The following is a 20,056-nucleotide window of genomic DNA, read 5'->3' as shown; positions in this document are numbered from 1 at the left end:
CATAAACCAGGCCTGACCACATCCAGAAATAAATAAGAACACAAATATTGGGGGAATCCTGGTTTCTTGGAAGTCAAGGGAAATCTGTCATTAACTTCAGGTTAGCCACAATTCTACTACTGTGACTCAGCTGATCAGTTTACTTCCAGCTGATATTTTCAGATCTTTTATGAAGGAGCCTATCTGAGGAGGGAGGGAGGGAAAGTGTGTGACAGTTTTACATGCAAACTTCATGTCTGCACATTTTTGTTTGCTATCAATATAAACATCAAAAGTAGTAATGAAAAAAATAGCTACTAATATTTCCATCATTATTTTTCAACACAAGAACATACAAATAACAACTTTGGGACCTTCATTAGAACAAAAATTGATGTATCTTCCTGTATTTTATACACATGGTTTCACATCTAAGGATCTCAGCATCCGCAGCTAACCTGGGAAACATTTCTTCAAAAAAGACAAAAGTAGGACGAGAGAAGAGCACGTGGAAGTTTGTCTGATGTTTTACCTCATAAGAAAACATTTCCTCAGATTTGAAAAAATATAGTCATACTCAAAGAAAAAAGGAAAAAAAAAAATAGTTCTCTCCTGCTAGCTATTTCCAATAACTCTAAAAGCCAGTGGCTTGATTCAGCTGCTTTTACTCAGTAAGGCATTAAACCGGAGGGAGTAAACGAATAAAAGGAGACATTAATTCAAATGTTCATTTGTAATTTAACTGCTTATGAAATGTTCCCTTTACCGAACAGAAATGAGGTCACTTGGCGCACAAGCCATTCTTTTACAGTCTTGCAGAGTTTACTTCAGAAGCCTTGATAAAAAAATACAGAAAATAAAATTTTCAAGTGTAGATGAAATCCCCAATGTACTTGATCTGACAGCTATTGCATTACAAAACAGAATTACTATTTTAAAGCCTTGGGCACTGGCAGGCCTCTGATGTCAGCTATATAAAACCACACTGACAGACAGTCATTACCAAGGTTAATCTCTGAGAATTAGGACAAGGCAGTCAGTTTTAATATGTCAGAATCAGCTGGAAGCCCATCTGTATCTACTATGGTCCTTACTTTCTTAAATCCATTTATATAAAAAAGACTTTTAGTTGAAAGTTGTAGGTGGTTTTTCAATGAAGACACAATAAAGTAGCAACTGCCCCTTATTATTAATTAAATGTAGGCCCTCAAGGCATATCTGCAGTACAGAACTTGTGGAAATAAGCATCTCTTAACTGATACCCACACCATGGATGCACCCGTTTTGCTTACGTGTGAGGTTATTCCTTTTCCTACTGATCTTTCTATTGACTTCAGCAGGAATGAGGAAAGGACATGGAGCATTTTGCTGTAGATGAGTGTGATTCTGAGCAGCAAGACACCAGTGTAACTATTAGGAGATCTCGTTTCAGATTACTGTGAGAAATATCAAATACAATAGTCTTGTGAAAAGAAACTAAAATAAACAGACATTTTAATCAAAATCACTTTGAAGCAAAAGTTTTCTAGATACAACTTAAACAGTTAAAGTAGATCAAGAAATGAAACATCCCCCCAAAATCTGAAACATTCTTGGAAGAAAGAAACATTTGCAAAGGATGAGAGTTTTTTGCAGGAGATATAAATGGCCTGGCTCACCCTTCTCTGAAACTGTATCGAAGATTTACTATCATGCCTTTTGGTGAGAGAAAGAAGCAGCACTGTGTTATCATTAATACACCTATGACTATACAGTTAATATTTATACTTGCATCTATCACAAAAGGTCATGCCATGTGTATATGGGGGGGTGCGTAAATATGTACAACACAAATGATCACATTCAGCGAGTTACATAAATAGCAGTGAGGGTTCTCATGCATGTGCAGGCACTATGGGATGTGGTGTTGGAAGGTGCAGAGAGTCCACATCCCCCTGCATCTTGCAAAATCCTCCTGAGACTTTAGGCATCATGCTCAGGGCTAACATCTCCATGTCAAGCGTTGACTCTGCCCCTGCCAAGGCAGGACACAGCAGAGCAGATGGATTACTAATATGTAATAGATAAAGTCACTAATCAGTAACCAGTTTGAGCTGTGCCATGAATACACCTTTCATAATAAAAAGGCATCTGTAAGATACTAAGGTGAAGCAATAATTAAAGGACAGTAATTACTGAAATGATGGGACAGTTACACAAACACTGGAGCAATGAGCGTTAGTTATTTAGACAGTTTCTACTTACTGGCATCATCCATAAATTCGAATTCACCCCCTAATTCAGCACTGGTTAGGTGGTACTGGTCAGGATCGGTCAGGGCACTCAGTAGAATCAGCAATACCACCGAATTGATAATCTACAGAGAGGAAAAAAAGGAAAAGGGTTAGATTGAAAGTAATCAGTGAAAAACTTCTGGGCAGGATATTCCTACCACAATCCATGCCAACTAAAGCAGAGGCTGTTTTCTAACTGTACAACTGTAGTATTTAACTAACACTACAACTAGTTTCTCTGGGTTTGTGTAAAGAGGACCTATTTCTTCCCCAGGTGGCAGCAGGAAAATGAAATATGGATTATCTCTTTTCATTCCAACTTTCTCCCACATCATCAGGCAAGTTATTGTTGCTCTTTCAAATTACAAAACATGTTAGTACATCCACTTCAGTTTGTTCTGTTGCAAAAACTAAGATCAATTAAAACCTATCATTTTGAGATTATTACAAATGAGTGCTGCGGTCAAGGATTATTAGCATTGCAGAGCTGGAATTGGGGACAGGCCCTCTAAAATTGCTAGATGATCAAAGAGGAGCTGATTTGCTGGAAGAGGCTGAATTTTAAGAGGCCATGAGTGATGAGCTGATGCACATGAGTTGCTAAAGCAGGGAGCCTTGAGGGGACAGGAGTAGGTGGCAAAGTGAGCCCAATGTCTGATGCACATGTTTCTGTGTCATATGGCACAGAGAGACATTGATGTACACTAAGGCTTCGGCTATGAAATGCAATAAGTGACTTAAATGCAAGAATATAGTGTTGAGTGATTCAGCAGAAGCAGATTGTCAAGTATCAGCTACGAGAGGAATGCAGAAGTAGCCAAGATACATATTTTAAAATAAATCTGAACGAAATGCTCATATCACTGTGAAGCAAAGAGGGCTAATTGCAGAAAAGAAGATTGCTCAGCATGAAATAACACAGCCTGGCTAAAAGATTATTCTACGGAACTAGGAAGATAACTGATAAACAGTGAAATGGAGAAAAGAAAGCTGATAATAAGAGTATGCTGGGAAAACATGGATTTTATTGCTTTGGTTCTCACTTCGACGTCAGACTAATCTTATCGCAGGCTACTAACAGCAACAAAAAGGTGTAGGAACACAGGATATAATAAGACATGAACAGTCTAGCAAGTTTATTGGGTAAGATAAACGCTTTCTGATAGGCAAATTACATCAAGTTTAGCTGATACCATATCTGTTAGCAATGATTCTTGAAGAACTGTTGAGAATAGACTGAGTTCACAAACCAGGGAAAGAGCAAGAAGAGTTTACAAGCATTCCTTTACAAAGTAGGAAGGCCATATAAAGAATTTCTGGCTAGATTGTGAGATTTAGAATAAAATAAACCCAGGAACAGATAATCAAACTTTCTCCCCATTTCAAATTTGCACAGACATAATCAACAATTACTACGGACTTGTCAAGGACAAACTGTAATTAATTGATCTTATTTTCCTTCCCTGACAGGCTAAGAGGCCTTGTAGAGAGGGCAAAGGCAGTAGATATAATCTCTTTGCTCTTAGCAAGACTTTTGACATTATGAGGTTCTCATAAATGAACCAGGAAAACTTGTTTCGGTTGAAAATGCAGGAAGGTGAGTGCACAAACAGCTGGATAGTTGTAATGAAAGAATAGTTGCCAAGGATTCACAGCCAGCGTGGAAAACATATTGATTTGGGTTTTCAGCATCACTGAAAGTTTCGGTATTTCAAGTAACTTGTGACTTGTGTCTTTCTGTAATTTGTAGACAAGGCCAAGCTGTAGGCACTTCAAGAGACAAGATTAAAAATGTTTTGATCAATTACGCAGAATTCAGACAACAGAGCACAATTCAGCACGAGTAAGCACAGAACATCACATCTACGACAAAACTGCAGAAGAACGAATAGAAACAACTGAGTAGGTAACAGTTCCTAAGAAAGGACTCCGGGTATGACAAGGAATAAACAGAACGTGACTCAGTGCCACCCCATGAGTTCCTCTGTGCAGCGACACGGCGGTGGGCAGCACTGCAGGAACCTGGGTATTAGCCGCACAAGTCATCCTCCCACTCGCCCTCCACAGGGCCTCTCCTGTTCGAAGTCCTTCTCAAACGTACCAAGAAAAAACCCAGGGAGGATCCTGCAACAGAACAGGGGATGTTCAAGCATTTGGAAAGTGTGGCTGACCAGGACAAAAATGGAGTTTAGTGAGGAGAAGGTGGAGGGAGGAGGTCTCAGTCTTTTATAAGCAGAAAGGTGAGGAAAAGAAGGAGGCAATAGACTTTTCTCCAAATCCACTAGGAGATGAGTAAAGTAAAACATTTATATTACAGCAAAAGGAAATTTAGGTTAGGCAGCTTGCTGAACAATAAGAATGATCAGACAGCAGAAGAGATTGTCTGGAGGGGTTTGAGATCTTCATTACTGCATTTTTTCATATAACAGTTAAATAGCCTTGTATTGGGAGTGCTGTAGCCATAGATGCTCTTGCCTTGACTTTGAAGACAGATGACTCAAGATTCAAAGTTATGTTCTATAAATCCTTTTAATTTAAAATATGTATAACTTATTGTTACAATCCAGTTCTTGCTTCATACTCTTTTCTGGAAAGCTAGAGGACATATGCCAGTAATAGATGTATGTTACTTAAGAAGAGTACTCAAAATAACCAAGCAATCAGAAACTATAAACGTATATAGTGTTGCTATTTTAAAGGCATACAAATTTAATCTTCCATACAGATATAGTCAGGAAGATTCATAAAATACCAACCTAGGCACTCTACTTTCTCCATATGGATATGTTCAGATTCAGATTACATGTTTGTCAGCATTGCCTTTAAGTCTCTGTATAAGACACAAATTGTGTTTGCCTGGTCTGAAGTCTGCTGTGGTCAGTAGGAATCCCTCTAATGCTCTTTAGTGCATCACTTTTCTGTTCTATCAGGTTGTTTTCTTGAGATTCTCATAATCTCTGAGCACCTTCCAACTGTGCTGTCAGCAGCAGAAGTGAAATCCACCACATGTTTATTTGCCCACCCTCTCTCTGAGAAGAAATGTGTGCACAGTTGGGTGTATTGTATTTGTTAGGGTTTTTATCTTGTTTTGAAAGTGATGTGACTGTTGAATTTTGAAAAATGCTTTAATGCATAAATTTAATGTGCCTAAAAACTTACTGATGTAGCATCTTCCAAGGACAGATAATCAAGGACAAGAGCATTAAGTGATTCCCTGTTGCTATATGCAGTTGGCATGAGACTTGAAATCTCTGTTCCGGGAAAAAGAGATTTTTCTGCTCTCTCAACAGGGCAAGGATTTCCTTCATTCCTTACATTCCTTCAGCAACAAATAATGTAACAATTAACAATGCTTAGAAAGCATTTTCATTATTCAAAGTTGCAGTAAGTACCTAGGCCCTATACTTTCCCAGTGAGACGCTGTCCTGCTTTTATGAATGGAGACACAGAAACATGTTCGTGCAGCAGGATAGTGTTCAGCAGTAAGAATAAATTGCACAATTTTCCACTGTCAAGTCAGAACTGTGACCACTGGGTCCTCCTGCTGGTTGCAGCCATCGTGCTACCCAGAGTTACAGGGGAGGAGCCCTGGGAGCACTAGCAGGTCTTACTAGCCCTGGCCAGCGCCACCTGGGACCTCCCCCGACCCCAGCCCATGGCCCAGGACTCCATTTCGGCTCAGCTTGGGGTCATCGCCCTGCCCTGGTGTCACCACAGGGTGACAGTCTCCAGTCATGCTTCCTGGGTGGACTCCTTGAATATATGTTGCAGCTTGTCTGCAGTTGTGTCCCTGGTCATGTCCCCTTTTGCTCTTGGTTGGGCTCCCTCGATGGCCCCTGGCCCTGGTTTTTTATGTGCCACGTTGGGGGCTGTTGATGGACCCCATTACCAGCCCCCAGTTCTGCAGCTAGGCTCAGCACCTCCAGGATGGTGCCCAGAGTGCTCTGACAAGAGGCTGGACAAAGATCCCAACTGTCCTCTTATCCTGATTCAGAAATAAAACAATAATTTTAAAAATCTCCAAATCTTGCTTCTCTGGCAACCAGCTGGAATACATCCAGCTTCTTGTCAATGTAGAGGAAAATAACTCCGCGTTGCAGAGACCTCAGAATATGTCATGAAAAGGGGAAAACAGGACATATTATGGAGGATACAGCTAGTCCAAATATTGGAGCATTACTTAGATTTTCTGATCTGGGCTTACAAACAGCTTCAGATTTGGGTAGAAGATATTTTAAACAGCAGCACCTGTGTGAGAGAAGGTGCATGCAGGCACTAGGGAGAAAGGCAAGCGTGTGCTGAGAACAGGACCGGCATCGCCAGCTGCTGCTACTGCTTCCATCTGTACTGTGATAAAGAGCCAGCAGCTTATGTGCGATGTGAGGCAGCTCTGCTAGAGGGAATGTGCAGTGTTTAGGATGCAAGGAAGCAACAGCAGACAGCATCCAGCATTTAGAAACTGTATAATGCAACATTTCAGACCTCTGCCACCAATGAGTGTGTTGTCTTCTTTTCCACATCATTTGTTCCAGAGATCAGCAGGGAACTGTGGTGACCCATGGAGATAAAATGCAGGGGAGGGAAGGTGTCAGGAACCACTGTATCAACAGGTGATGAGAAAATGAGTACCACCATAATTTCAGACCCTTCACAGACGTGCAGCTGCATCATATCTGTCCCAGCTTACCTGAAATAAAATTAGCTCCAGTAGCTCCTAAGATCATGCCATTAACGCAGATCTTTTTGCTGATCCCTAAGACAAGCAGAGAAATGCTCAAGCCAGTGACTTGTATAGATGTCCATAAATACTAAAAGATTTGTCAGGGCTTACAATGGCGTAATTTGTCCCTGCCTCCTCCAGCTTGCAGTTAAGAGCTGAAATAAAATTGCTCTAATAAAGGAGTTTAGAAGAGGAAATATTAAGCTTACTTTAACTCAATACACTGTATCAAAAGTGTATCAATGTTTCTGTTGAAGTCCACAGGGTGCCCTCTACAAATATTCTACTACAGTTCTCCCAAGATTTCCCAGCACAGTGAACAAAGTTCCTTATATTTATGGGAAAAAGTAAGAAAATTCCCTAGCTTTATTCATATTGAGGGTTCAATTTATAACTGAATCCATGTATGTAACGGTCTGGATGCTGTCTATGCGGTGAAATATGTATGTACACTGTTAATTCTGGGTCTGTTTTCAGCCTCACTGAACTCAAGAGAGATTCACTTAAGCACACTCCTTAAATCTCTGCATTGGTGGAGCACTAATTCATCTCCTGTGCTCCTGTGCTGTCAGGGTTCTAGGGAGCTGGTTTAATGACAGTCAATACCCCAGTAACATTTGGGTATAAACCCCCATACTCCTAGATAAGGGGAGAAAAATAAAAAAACTGCAAAGGTAAACTTTGGTTCTATGATACAGAAAATAATGAAAAAAGATTTAATGAAAACCACTGTCACTCTGGGTTAACCCCCAATTTTCTGTAGTCTGTATTAGTGAATTATAATAGTGGGATTTATATAGGTAGCTAGTCACCAAAAACATTGCTGTAGTTTAGTCTACAGTCCTGTACCTGAGAGCTACCAGATGAAAAAGGAGATGATGTTTCTGAACAAAAATGGTTGTGACTGAGCATTAAATAACAGCAGATTTCTCTGAGAACTTTGGACGGTGAGCCATCTGGGGGTGCTGCTGACCAAGGCTCCTAAACCTTGGCCAGGTTTTGAACTGGCACACACAATTCTGGCATATTAAAAAACAAAAGAAAACAAAACCGCACAAAAAAACCCCAAACCACCACCACAACAACAAAAACCCCAACCAACCAAACCCCGTAAAACTGGCAGGGTTTAGTTTGTTGCCCTCTATAGAGATATTATTGAAGCAAATTACCGATGATGTTAATTTTACTAGAAAGAATTCCTAAATGTTTTTAATAAAACTGAAGAGAGTCTCAAGCAAAACCCCATGCCCTCCATCCTCCTTCAAAAAACTCAAGGTAAGTTTATGACTCTGGGTGTTCACTCCTATAGAAACAAAACTCCAATCTTAAAATATTTTGCTCCTTGAAACAAATTTAACAACAGAAGATTGTAAACATTTTAGAATACTTGGATATTTAAAGTCAGTACTACTGTTAGAAAAAGTAAGAACACATGAAAAATATATAGTTAAGTCAACATCCTTAATTCTCTCTGTCTACTTTTGCCTTTCCATTCAGCATGCTTTTTTTCACTGAAAGGGTTGTCAGGCATTGGAACAGACTGCCTAGGGAAGTGGTTGAATCGCCGTTCCTGGAGGTGTTTAAAAGAAGTGTAGATGTGTTGCTCAGGGACATGGTTAGTGGTGGACTTGGCAATGTTAGGTTGAAGTTCTTTTCCAATGTAAATGATTCTATGATTCTATGTTCTTTGCGTTTTTATTTCTTTTTTCTTTCAGCATTGAAGACATTAATAAAAGCAAGAACAATTTAATTCATCAAGAGGACAAAAGAACCCTACAAAAGGGGAAAAAAAATCAAATCCAGGTTTAACGTAGCAGTACAGTGTTGATTTGCACTATCTGGGGCACCTTTCCCAAACTTCTTTGTTAGCACTGATGATGAGTTAATGTTTATGATGTATTGTCCTGTATAAGCAGCTTTTTCTGCCTGTTCTCTCTCCCTGCTAGGCAGAGTATATACGTACTTTTTTTTTTCTGAATGCTAATTAAAGAGGTAACAAAGATGCAATTTAGAAGTCAAGTTTTTACAGCTGTCAGACTGCTACAGACAACGTGAGAAGGAATTAGGTGTCCCCGCCGTGTGCCCAAGTTTCTTTACAGATCTCATGGCAGCGGTTCTGTCCCCTTCCCCATCAGGGCACCCAGGAGCCACATCTGAGCACACATCCTTGAGTGGCTTGAACTCCTAGGAAAGGCAGAGAAGGAGAATCCTGGCTGTCAGAGTAGATACCTCTCATTCTTTTTTTCCACTGTGCAAGCCTTCTGCCTCGTGCTAATGAAAATGTTTCAGCTCTCCAGTGCTAGGGGACAAGCTGCAGATGTGTTAGTTATACACATAATAATGAATGGTCCAAGGAAGGAAACCCAGCCACACTAGAATCATAGAACGTCCCGAGTTGGAAGGGGCCCACAAGGATCATTGAGTCCAACTACTGTTCCTGCATATGACAACTCCACAGTTCACACCATGTGTCTGAGGGTGTTGTCCAGTCTCTTCTTGAATACTGTCAGGCTCACCCAATGAAACATAACAGTCTGAAGGGAAAGAGAATGATGGCCACATAGAGCTGGGTTAAAGGAAATCCTTCACCCCTTTCACCAGTGAAAGTCATTACCAGCCATTATTACTGAAGCCAAAAGGTTGGAGGAATACAGAAAAGGATGAGCTGTTCATTCAAGTGCTTGGTCGTATTACAAAGCATCTTAAAAACAAAATATAAGCCTTTGTGCTTCAGGTTATTGCCCAAACTTAAAATAATAGTAGAATTTTTAAAAAATCCTCCCTGCACAGATCATTCTTTCTTACCTCCCTGTGTAGTTTCTCAAAATGTATGTTTTTGGCTGTTACATGAAATACTGCACTGAAATAGGGAGAGCATTAGTCAGATCAAAAGTAGCAATTAAATTTTTATGTTCTTTAATCTGGAGAAGACAGGGCAAAGCCTGTAATTCTTGATGCTTATTTTTCCAGATTACTCATGAGAAATCAAAGAATGATCCAGGCAGGCTCAGACTAGCATTTTACACAGTGCATATTATAGAGAGCACATAATAGAAAGCTGTGTAAAATATTTTAATCACTTTATATATAAACTCAAGTTTGATTATTATTACGACACTAAGCATTGAAATTCAAAGGCTATGCTGATTAGATTGATATAGGAAGTCCAGCATAATTTATCAGCACTCTTCTATACAAATGACTCAACTACTGCCTATTGCCAGCCTTTTAACAGTCCTAAAACCCAAACCACAAGAGGTCTGTTATTAATGAAATATGGTAATGGCTAAATTTATAAAGGAAAAATTAGATGGATAGACTGTGCAGGATGCACACTGGAGGTTTCTGCTTCCCTAGAGATAGACTTTAATTTGTTATATACTTAGTCTTGTCAGGTTTAAGGAAAGAGGATATTTGTATGTAAATTAGTTGGTGGTTTCTTTGTTACTTTTACATTGTATTTAAAGGAAGTTGAAACTGTTTCTGAGCAAGGTCCTGAAAATGATTGCCGAGGTCTTCTGCCCAGCCTTGGGAAATGAAATCATATACCGTGCTCAAGTCATAACATTGCCAGACCAGCTCACAATTTCTACTAAAGCACATCTCAGTTCTGGATGCTGTGGAGAGCCAGCAAAAAACTGGTATGCATCAAAACCTTATTAGAAAAAGAGTTGTTCAACTGGTCAGTTGGGATATGTCTTTGATTACAGAAATTGATTTTCGAGTCGTGCAGGTGACTCTAAAAGGTTAAGGGCAGACACGTGACAGTCTTGTTATTGATGTGAGTTATGGCAGCTCTCAGGGGTCAGAACCTTAGTGTGGACCCGTGACAGAGGATGGGACAGTCAGTGCAGCTGTAACAAAGCAGCTGAGTACATGGGCTGGACTGACCAAGGCAACTGGCCTCAGCCAGCAGCTCACATGTCTCACCCACACCTGCCCATGATGCTGTCTGTGCTCAGACTGACTTCTAGCCTCTTTGGACATGTGTCACTGCACTGGTGAGACGAGCGTGCCCCAGCTTTTGACAGCAAGCCACATATGTCCACTTAATTTAAACAAACAAATAAATAAATAAACGATAATTAAAACTCACACCAAACGTTTGATTGACTATTCTTATGTAGTCCCCACAGGCAATATCCACAGATGCCATGCAAGGGACCAGGGCTGTCAGTCGTAAACTGCATCTTTGCATCACTCTGCAACCCAGGGCAGTGATTTAGCTTTGCAAGGAAGAAGCAGGCATAGCACAAAGGATGGTATGGTACAGATAATTACTGAAATAGTAAACAACACGATCACATGCATCTGATCTGCCTGGGCACAGTTGTTTCACACGTGGAAAATGCACCTCTACAAGGTGAAAATCTCCCACAAACCTGTGTTTCTACCAAAAGCATTTGTCCTGTCTTTTTCAAGTAGCTTAATTTATCTCCTGACAGAACAAGACCTTGCTCAGCACAAGCGAGGAATGAAATAAAAACCAGCCACAGCACTTTAAAAAGCTCTCTAAAGGCAGAGGACCAGGATGAGGGTAGTCAGAGCTAACTGCAGACATCTGAAAGAGAGCAGACCCATGGAGGTCCAGGAACAGGGCGTTAGGCTCAAGTCCAGATTATTTCCTCTGTGATGCCTTCCTGGCAGATTCACTACCTCAGATTGACCAGAGGCACTCCCTTGCACCTTCAGCAATGAGTGTGTATTTTCTCTTCCTACTCTGCTGTTTGGAGATTTGAGGCTTTAGACCTCCAGCCCAGATGCAGAACATCACAGAAACTCCCCTGCACATTTTCCAGCCTCGGCCACTTTAAACTTGCTGAGTTTTACAGTCAAAGCATGAGCCTCACAATAAAGCCAGAGAAGAAGAAAGCAATCAAGGAAATTAATTCCTGGCTATTTTGCAACATCCGTTCCATATGTCCAGGAATATATAAGACTAATTGCATTTTCACTGACGTCAGTCTAATCAACCATCAGTTTACGAAGCTTAATGTGTTCTCCTCTGGCTCACTAGGAGATACATATTAACCTTCAACAGAACTTCTGAACACATTTTACTTGATTAATGTAATACCTCCTCTCTTTTTTATAAATACATTCATGATTTTTGTATAAAAAGCCCAAATGCAATTATACCCTACTGGACTTTTAACGGGTTTCTTACCTTTAACAAGCATTTATGTAAACTTTGCTCCTCTAACAATCAACTATCTGTTTTCTCACTGGAGGGAAACAACAGTTCCTTGTAATCTCAGAGAATTTATTATCCAGTTGAAGGCCTTACTAAGAAAAAAAAGGTATTCTATGAAGTTTTGTATTTTCTGAATTGATAACTCTGTTGATTAGAAGAGACAACTATGTCATTATCCGGGACAACTGCTGCAGATTATCAGCTATGATTGCAATGATTCATATAGTCTGTGAAAAATCCTACTGTAGTATTTGGGAATATAAGAAAATATGCATATATAATGGGATTAGAGCCTAAAGGCATTTTTAGAAAATTCTTGTGCTGTGTTACAGACTAATAAACAGTTTAGTAAATGCATGGACTGTCCAAAAGATGCTTACAAGAAATTTTAGCCCTCTAATGACTTAAAAAGTTGTTAAAACAAAAACATCAATAAACACACTGATGTATGAGAGTTTGGGGAGGACTGACAAAACGCTGTTTCTGCTCCTCTTTGCAACACAGCGAACATACAAACCTGGCTATTTTCACTCAGAACAGAAAGCACAGGTGACTTGGGATATGCTGTACTGATTAATCCATCTTTTGTTCAGATCATCTTTCTGGCCTGCTCATGGATTGATTCTGTCACCCAGAGGTGAGTGATTAGAGTCTTTGCAAGCTGTCTTATTGATTGCGTGATTTAAATTCATTCCATACAGTACTTCGTTTCATAATTTAACTGAAGAGGGCCTGAAACATTAATTGGAGAAAGGAAGTGGGATAAGGTCCTGCACTGCAGAAACCAACCTGGGTTTGTGCATGGTGGGAGGAGTTCTTTAAGGTGTTCTCCAGAAGCCATTCTCGAAGCAATTACCTGTTATGCTATTTAAGACTGTCTCTCTAGAGGAGTTACAATCAGAATGTAGTTATCGAGAAGGTCCTTCAGACAAGACACATTTTGTTCACACTAATGATCATTGCTGGCCTTTATTCTTTGCTCTATCATGTCTAAAATGCACACATATGTTTTCAGTTTCTTAAGAAAATACCATGCAGTCCCCGTGCAGATATTTGTGTACAGGATCTGCCATATATTTCCCACTGGTCCTGAAGAAGATAACGAAAAGGATGCGAACCACTCCAAGAGCAAATACCCTGAACCTCGCTGATTCCAGTCTCAGTTGAATATTCAACCTGTGCATCAATCATACAAGGAAGCCTTTGAAAGTAGGGTTCATAATTTTTTTAGTTCATAACGAACTCTAAGTTTTCTCTCCACTCTCCTTAAGAGCAAGTATATGTACAGGAAATGTCCAATGAGTTACTTGAAAAAGTTACTGTTTTTTTCAAGATCTCATCTTTCATTTTATGACAGGAAGTACAGACAATAGAAAAGCTAATGAGAATTTTATAGACATGGCACATGGATGTAAATACTGCAGCCATTTCCGCTACAAGAATTGGAGTTCTCACATCATTTCAGATTGTATCACAGCTCCTTCACCTGCCAGTGGAGGAATCTCACCTGCTGCTGACACTACATCTCCTACCAAGGGACAGGAATTAGCTATGTCATTGACACCATCCAGCTCTTCCTCCTGAACATACTGTCCAGGTCTGGGCCATGGAGGGGCAATTACCTGGTGAACCTACAGCGAGCCCCATTCTGCAAGACCAGTATTGCACTGTTAGTGGAGGTGGTAAAGGCAGAAGTGCCTGCAGGATGACCCAGCCCAACATCCCAGCTATGCCACGCTGCCATGACACAGGCAGCAACATCCTTGGCTGATATGAAGGAATAGAGTCTTCAATGAGCTGGCTGATGTACTATGACCATTCATATGTCGATGAAGTTGGAGATTCTTTATTGTTAGCCAATTTCATTCCATATAAAAACAAAGCAAGCTAGTTTTCTAAGTAAAACACAGTGCCTTATACTTGTGTTCATCCAAATTCCCACAACCTTGTGCTGGGATTGCAAAGTTTCCAATTCCCTGTAACATCAGGCTTTCTAATGTTGCGGTTCCCCCCTTTCACAGATTCAGGGGTTTTTTTCAGTTTTCAAAATCTCACAACTCTCACAGGTTTGAAGATAATTAATAACATAATCTTTTCTTAGAATTTCTTTTATTTTCCCTGAAAGGGCCTTTTCATCATCTTCAAGGGACCCACACTTACAACCCCTTGCTGATGTGGGTCTCAGACAGTGTTATGGTTGCAGGAGTTACAGAGCACCTTGGAAGGACCCCACTGTAGGTATATTTTGTTTACATGTGCAGTCAGTGCTGACCTCCACTCCCTGCCAAGTAAGCCAAGATTTCAGTAATCTTCTAACTAGTATTTAAGCACATTGCCATACATGCTGTTTTGCACAGGGCTTGAAAAAGACAAGGAAATAAGTGTGGGCCAGTTGTAAAATATATTCCTTGATTCTCTTTTTGACATCAGGTCAAGTGCACTCTACTGATCTCAGTAGGGTGTTCAGCCTGTAAATCAATAAGGCCATAGCAACCAGGGCTTTTCTTTTGCTTTAGAGTATAAAAAGGCCACTACCGGTACATGTTTTATCCGTATGGATTCAATCCTTTTATTAAAAAATGACAGGGATGCAGACAGAAATTATGCATTTTTTCAACTGTATATTCAGAAAAGTCTGGAACTGAAATGTCACGACTAGAAATTCATGCTGATCTTTCCATAAATAGCTGCTCAAAAGTTGAAGCCACCCTGGCTAAAAATTTTGCCTTGCTCTATTTATGTTCTTACTGCACGTCCTTCAGCTGCACAACCTGATAACTCCCAGTTACGAAAGGTTCTCGGTCTTCCACGCGTTTTTATTTTTAGCCCCTCTCTGCCGGGCCCCGGGGAGTCGCAGGAGGCGGCACAGAGCCGCAGGCAGATCGGGTGGCACTGGACAGCTCTGCCGGGACCGGGGACGCAGTGGGGACCAGGGGGACCGGAGGAAGGAGCGGCCCGTGCCCAGGGCACTGCTGCAGCGGGGCAGGCAGCAAGCGGCCACTGGGCACCCATCACCCAAAAATGAAAGTTCCCTCTTTCAACGTTAGGGGGTTTTTTTTGTTTGTTTTTATTTTTTTCTGAACTGATGCCTTAAAGTTTCATCTTCCCTCATCCCAAGTCACTGGGAAATAATTCCCGCTGTCCCAGGTGGTGCCACTGGAGCCTCAGGGTGTGCATAAACCCCGCTGCTGTGTGTCAGGAGAGTGAGAAATCCTTCCGTGACACTGTCAGCACATGTGACATTGTTCCTTCTTTGTGTTTCGCATAAAGAAAGTTAAGTCCATTTACTCAGGAAGAAGACGAGCTGTGTTTATAACTGCTGTTACTGATGGGGATGTTATTCTGACTCACCAGAACCAATTGGGTCACTTGGAACTAACACAAGTGCCAGCTTTGCCCTGGACTCCAGCACCCCAGGGAGATCAGAACTGAAGCTGGATCCTTCCAGCGGCGTCCCTGCTTTGAGCAGAGTGCTGATAAAACTGCCTAGAACAAAACTAAGCTGCTGAAAGTGACTCTCTCATGTTCCTTTTTTTTTTTCCAAAATATGACACTTGTGAGACTTTTGTGCCCAAAATGTTCCTGCATTATTAGTATGTGATATCTGACTTCATGTTTGATACAATGCAGAGAAGTGTAAAGTCTATGCCAGTGGGACAAAACCCAGAGATTAATAACTATCTGAGCTAAACTAGTCCTTAGGTTTTGAAATAGATATTAACTCCAGCCAGCTCCATTACTGCCCTTTTAATCTTCAGCATAATGTTTGTATTCAACATTGCAGCACCCCCTGTTAAGCTTTTCTCCCCAAGGCAGCACACCGGTTCCTGAGGTGCAGGCTATTTTGCAATCGAATTAGATATTATTTTCAGGAAATTTCCTCTGGTTGATACTCAGCTGCTCCACCCTTTACAAGTTACTTTTTACAATGAAGTATTTGCTGTATGATAGTATATATAATGTATTGTGTATACTATATTGCAATATCATGTAATGATGTTTTATATCATATCATATTATTCTAGATGCAGTACCTATGGCTGTACCAGGAAGAAACAACAACTATATAGACATTAGCTTTCTGAGATCCATTATGTTCTAAAATAGAGCAAAGTTAAATATTTATTTCCCAGCTATTGATACTTTATAAGATGGTTGTAAGGGTCCATGGCTGCTGGACATGCGTTGGAAATGGACAGTGTTCCTTCCCCTTGCCTGTGTGGGAAAGTGCTCTCACCATTCAGCCCTCATGACTCCACCTGCACTCAGCTCCCCGCTCTCTCCACTATTTGTAGGATTCCAAGCATCCAATTAAAACATAAAAACAAAAGAGCTAAAACATCATCCCAGACAAATGCACTATTTTTTCCACATTTACTCAGACATGAAATTCTGCCTCCTGAAACTGTACTAACTCAAAACTGGTTCGACATGTCAGAATGTTATTTTAAAAGCCTACCAAAACTTTCAAGCTACTATTTTCTTTCCTTCTTCAGGAGTGGAGCCTCTGCTACTGACTCATTGTATTCATAGTCACAGAATTAATAAAACTTACACTTCACAGTAGAGAGATACGAAAAAGCAACAAGAAAACCATTCTCTAGGGGGATGGTTTTTTTTCCTCAAGTAATTTCCTGTAAAACATAATGGCAAACAGTATACAGAATACATATTGTTGTGGTGAAAAATCAAAGGGGTTTTTGTTTGAACTTTATTTGAGGTAATCCTCATAGCTAATGTGTTGTTTGGAATAATGCAGCCACCCAAAAAGAGAAAAAAATGCAGAGAAAAAAAATGCCACTAGGACAGCATCTATTTTTATGTAAACTCTCAATAGCACATGATATCAAATCACAATTGTTCTTCTGAGATAAAACAACATCTGAGATAAAACAGCCTTTTTGTATATGGCTTTGTAAACCAGACCTTTCAGTCAGGGTAACTATTTACTCAAGGAACTACTCCTTCCTTCCTTACTGCTTCCTAACTTTGTAAGCAAGCAAAAGGCTTTAGTGTTTATTATCAATGTGCATCTAAATTTCTATTCTTAATAGTTACCCTTAAAAATCTAAATATTTGAAATAAAGGAGAAAGCAGAGAAAGAACTGTGCACCCTGACATGTTATGAATTATTGTCTGTTTGAAGTCATTCAGAAATCTGCCCTGAAAAAAATCTATGAAATCAAAAGAAGCAAAGTAGGAAGAGGTGTAAATCAGGAAATAACTGCTAGTTAGAAAAGAAAACTTAAAAACAGATTTTGCAGAAAAATTCTATGTGAAATTAGTGCACTGATATTTAAGTGTTATCAACAAAATAGGTAACAAAGTCTAAAAAGCTGTCAGGCTCTTCTTTGTGTCTAAAGCTAGCTGTTGCAGTTCGCTCTTCCTCAAATATCTTTAGGTCCAATGAACAGCTAAAATATCTGTATCCCTGTCTTTGTGGAGCCAATGTGAAAAGGCTTCATTCAGCAGAAAGAAATAACGAGCATGCTGGAAGAAATGTTCAAAAGCTTTCAGGCATTATTAAAACTTATTGAAACTTCCTTGCAGCCAGGCAAAGATAGGTGTCTTTTTCAGTACTGTCAAATATTCCAGATACCACAGACTGTGGATATCACATTTAACTATACTTTATTAAACCAGAAGCAAGAAATAGTTCAACTAAAGCACCATTTTCTCAGTGGTGAAATATGTATTTTATAGGACATAGAGCATTTCCTATGATTTCTAGGACATAAATGTCAACCTAGCCTTTTTATTACACTGATTGAATTTACTTAACGAGCTGTCCTACAATGGAGGCCAGCCCTGCATTTTTCACTTGCTTCTGAAGGGAATTTCAGTAGTTAGCAAATAAGCTTGAGTCTAATCTGCTTCCGTCTGCAATCATTTGAAAAATGATGCTTGGCAAACAGCTCTGCATGGCCCTGGCTTCAGACAGAGACTGATTTCTCACACCGAGAGACAGGGAGGACTGAGAAGGCTGAGAAGCACATCTACATAACCCAAAGCAATGAACCAGCTCTTTTTATTGTCATGACACATTTGCAAACTTCGCGACGATGGCAGGGCCGGCTCTGGGAAGGCTGATTTTCCTGCATTGCTAACCAAGGGATTGAGAAAATATTATCAAAGGCAGGAGAAGAACTGAGATCTTAATGTGCCTCCTCCTCACCGAGTCTTTTCCCTGGCTGAACAACTAGGTGTCAAACAACCTCTGGGACTGATGGTAACCCATTAAAGCTGTGCTTCGAGGGTCAGTTGCTCACTCTCATGTCCTATAACCCTGACATAAGAAAGAAGTCTTTTTAGTATCTGATAGCAGCTACCTGAAAGGTTTCCGTCCTCTGCCAGACAGCCACTGATAATGCTGGCAGTTATCCGACAAACAAGGAACGGCAGTGAGGAGGACACCTGACTTCTTCACGAAGCAGCAACCAGAGATAATAAAACGAGATTTTCTGTGCAGCGTGGTCAGGGTCCAGGCAGCCTTGCCAGAGCTAATGCAGCAGCGGGGCCTCGGGGCTGCAGTCAGCCCTGGCCTGAGAAACACCTCTCGAAAGTTTGGGGGAGCCAGGAAAACCCCTCACACCAGGGATCTTGACTCGTCACATTTTCATCCTCAAAACGGCTTTTCGCTGGAAACCCTGGCGAGCCTGCCCGTGCTCTGTGTCTCCTGTTCCCACACCCCTGACCCTTAAATACACGCATGTTACATTTCCCAATTTAGACAGAGTCTAAATACCAGCCTCTGGCTTGCCGGGGATAGATAACCCGTGTGTTAGCAGCGGGGAAGCGCTGGAGCTCACCGAGCATTACGCTGCTAATAATAACGTGACTCCTCGGAGGGTTATCTCCAAAAAAACCGCCCGGGCTGCGATGGGCAGCCCCCTCTGCCGAGCAGCAGCCAAGGCTGCCCCTGCAGCCGGTACCCAGCGACCCGGGCTGGGGGGATACCCGCGGGGGGACGGGGACAGCGGGGGGCTCTTACCAGGTACCAGACGCCGAGGATGATGGTGCCGGTGCGGACATGGCAGCAAAGGCAGCAGCTGTTGGAGTAGAAGCGGGCCCAGGGCGAGCTCAGCATCTCCGCGGCTCCTCCGGGCTCCGCTCCGCGCCTCTGACCGCGCCGCTCCGCGGAGGCGGGACCGGGGCCGGGCTGGGGCCGCCCCTCCCGGCGGGCGGGACTCAGTGCGGGGGGAGCCGGCCCGGGCGGCGGCGGGCGGGGTGAATCCCCGCCGGTTCCCCGGGTGGTGGCGGCACCTCTGCAGCCGCGGGGCTGCTTCCGACCCCCCCGCGCCCCTACAGGCACTAACGCCGACCGCCCCACCCAAAAACCCCAGGGCACCGGAGCAATCAGGGCGAAGCACGGAAGGATTTCAAAATACAAGGTGGAGGGGGTTCCGTAAGGTGACAGCCCGGCCTGCGTGGCCCCGGCACGTCAGGGGTGGTGGAAAAATGCCATTCGAGTGCCGTTCTCCCGGGGGTCCCCACCACCCCTCCCCAGGCTGTGCCTGGAACTGGTGTGATGAGAGGGAGCCCATGACCGTGCCACCTGAGCAGAGCTTGTAGCGATTCTTGAGTGGCAAACCAATAGAAATAAAAATCCGTTCCGTTGCTGGAGAAAGTTAACATCAGAGGAGATCATGGAATGCTTTGGATTTGCCCCCTACCTATAGTTAACGCCCTGACGGTGTTGGGGGAAGCAGCAAGGACCCAACGTTGCGTATTTGAGCACTGATGAAAGTAGAAGCTAGACGTCCTACCAAGCAGCTTTTCCATATTTTATTATTTGAGACTTGTATCATTCTGTAGAGGAAATAATGAAGAAAATTCTACCAGGAGGCCTGTATGCCTAGCCTGACCCTAAGAATAATTGATTTACTGCCA

The 20,056-nt window shown here is 41.7% G+C and overlaps 1 protein-coding gene across 1 annotated transcript in view; it reads right to left on the bottom strand.

Moving 5' to 3' along the window:
- LAPTM4B (lysosomal protein transmembrane 4 beta) overlaps positions 1 to 19,320 on the bottom strand; it is a 63,442-nt gene extending 44,122 nt beyond the window's left edge. The window contains exons 1-2 of the mRNA XM_065629099.1: positions 19,158 to 19,320; positions 2,224 to 2,335 (exon numbers count right to left, since the gene is read on the bottom strand). Of these exons, the coding sequence (XP_065485171.1) occupies positions 2,224 to 2,335; positions 19,158 to 19,253 (208 nt within the window). The 5' untranslated portion in view covers positions 19,254 to 19,320. The remainder of the gene's footprint in view (positions 1 to 2,223; positions 2,336 to 19,157) is intronic.
- Positions 19,321 to 20,056: the final 736 nt, after the last annotated feature.

The sequence above is a fragment of the Caloenas nicobarica genome, chromosome 2 (assembly GCF_036013445.1).
Source record: "Caloenas nicobarica isolate bCalNic1 chromosome 2, bCalNic1.hap1, whole genome shotgun sequence".
Classification (NCBI taxonomy): domain Eukaryota; kingdom Metazoa; phylum Chordata; class Aves; order Columbiformes; family Columbidae; genus Caloenas; species Caloenas nicobarica.
The sequence above is the reverse complement of the archived record's forward strand: the minus strand, read 5'-3'. Positions and strand labels throughout refer to the sequence as shown.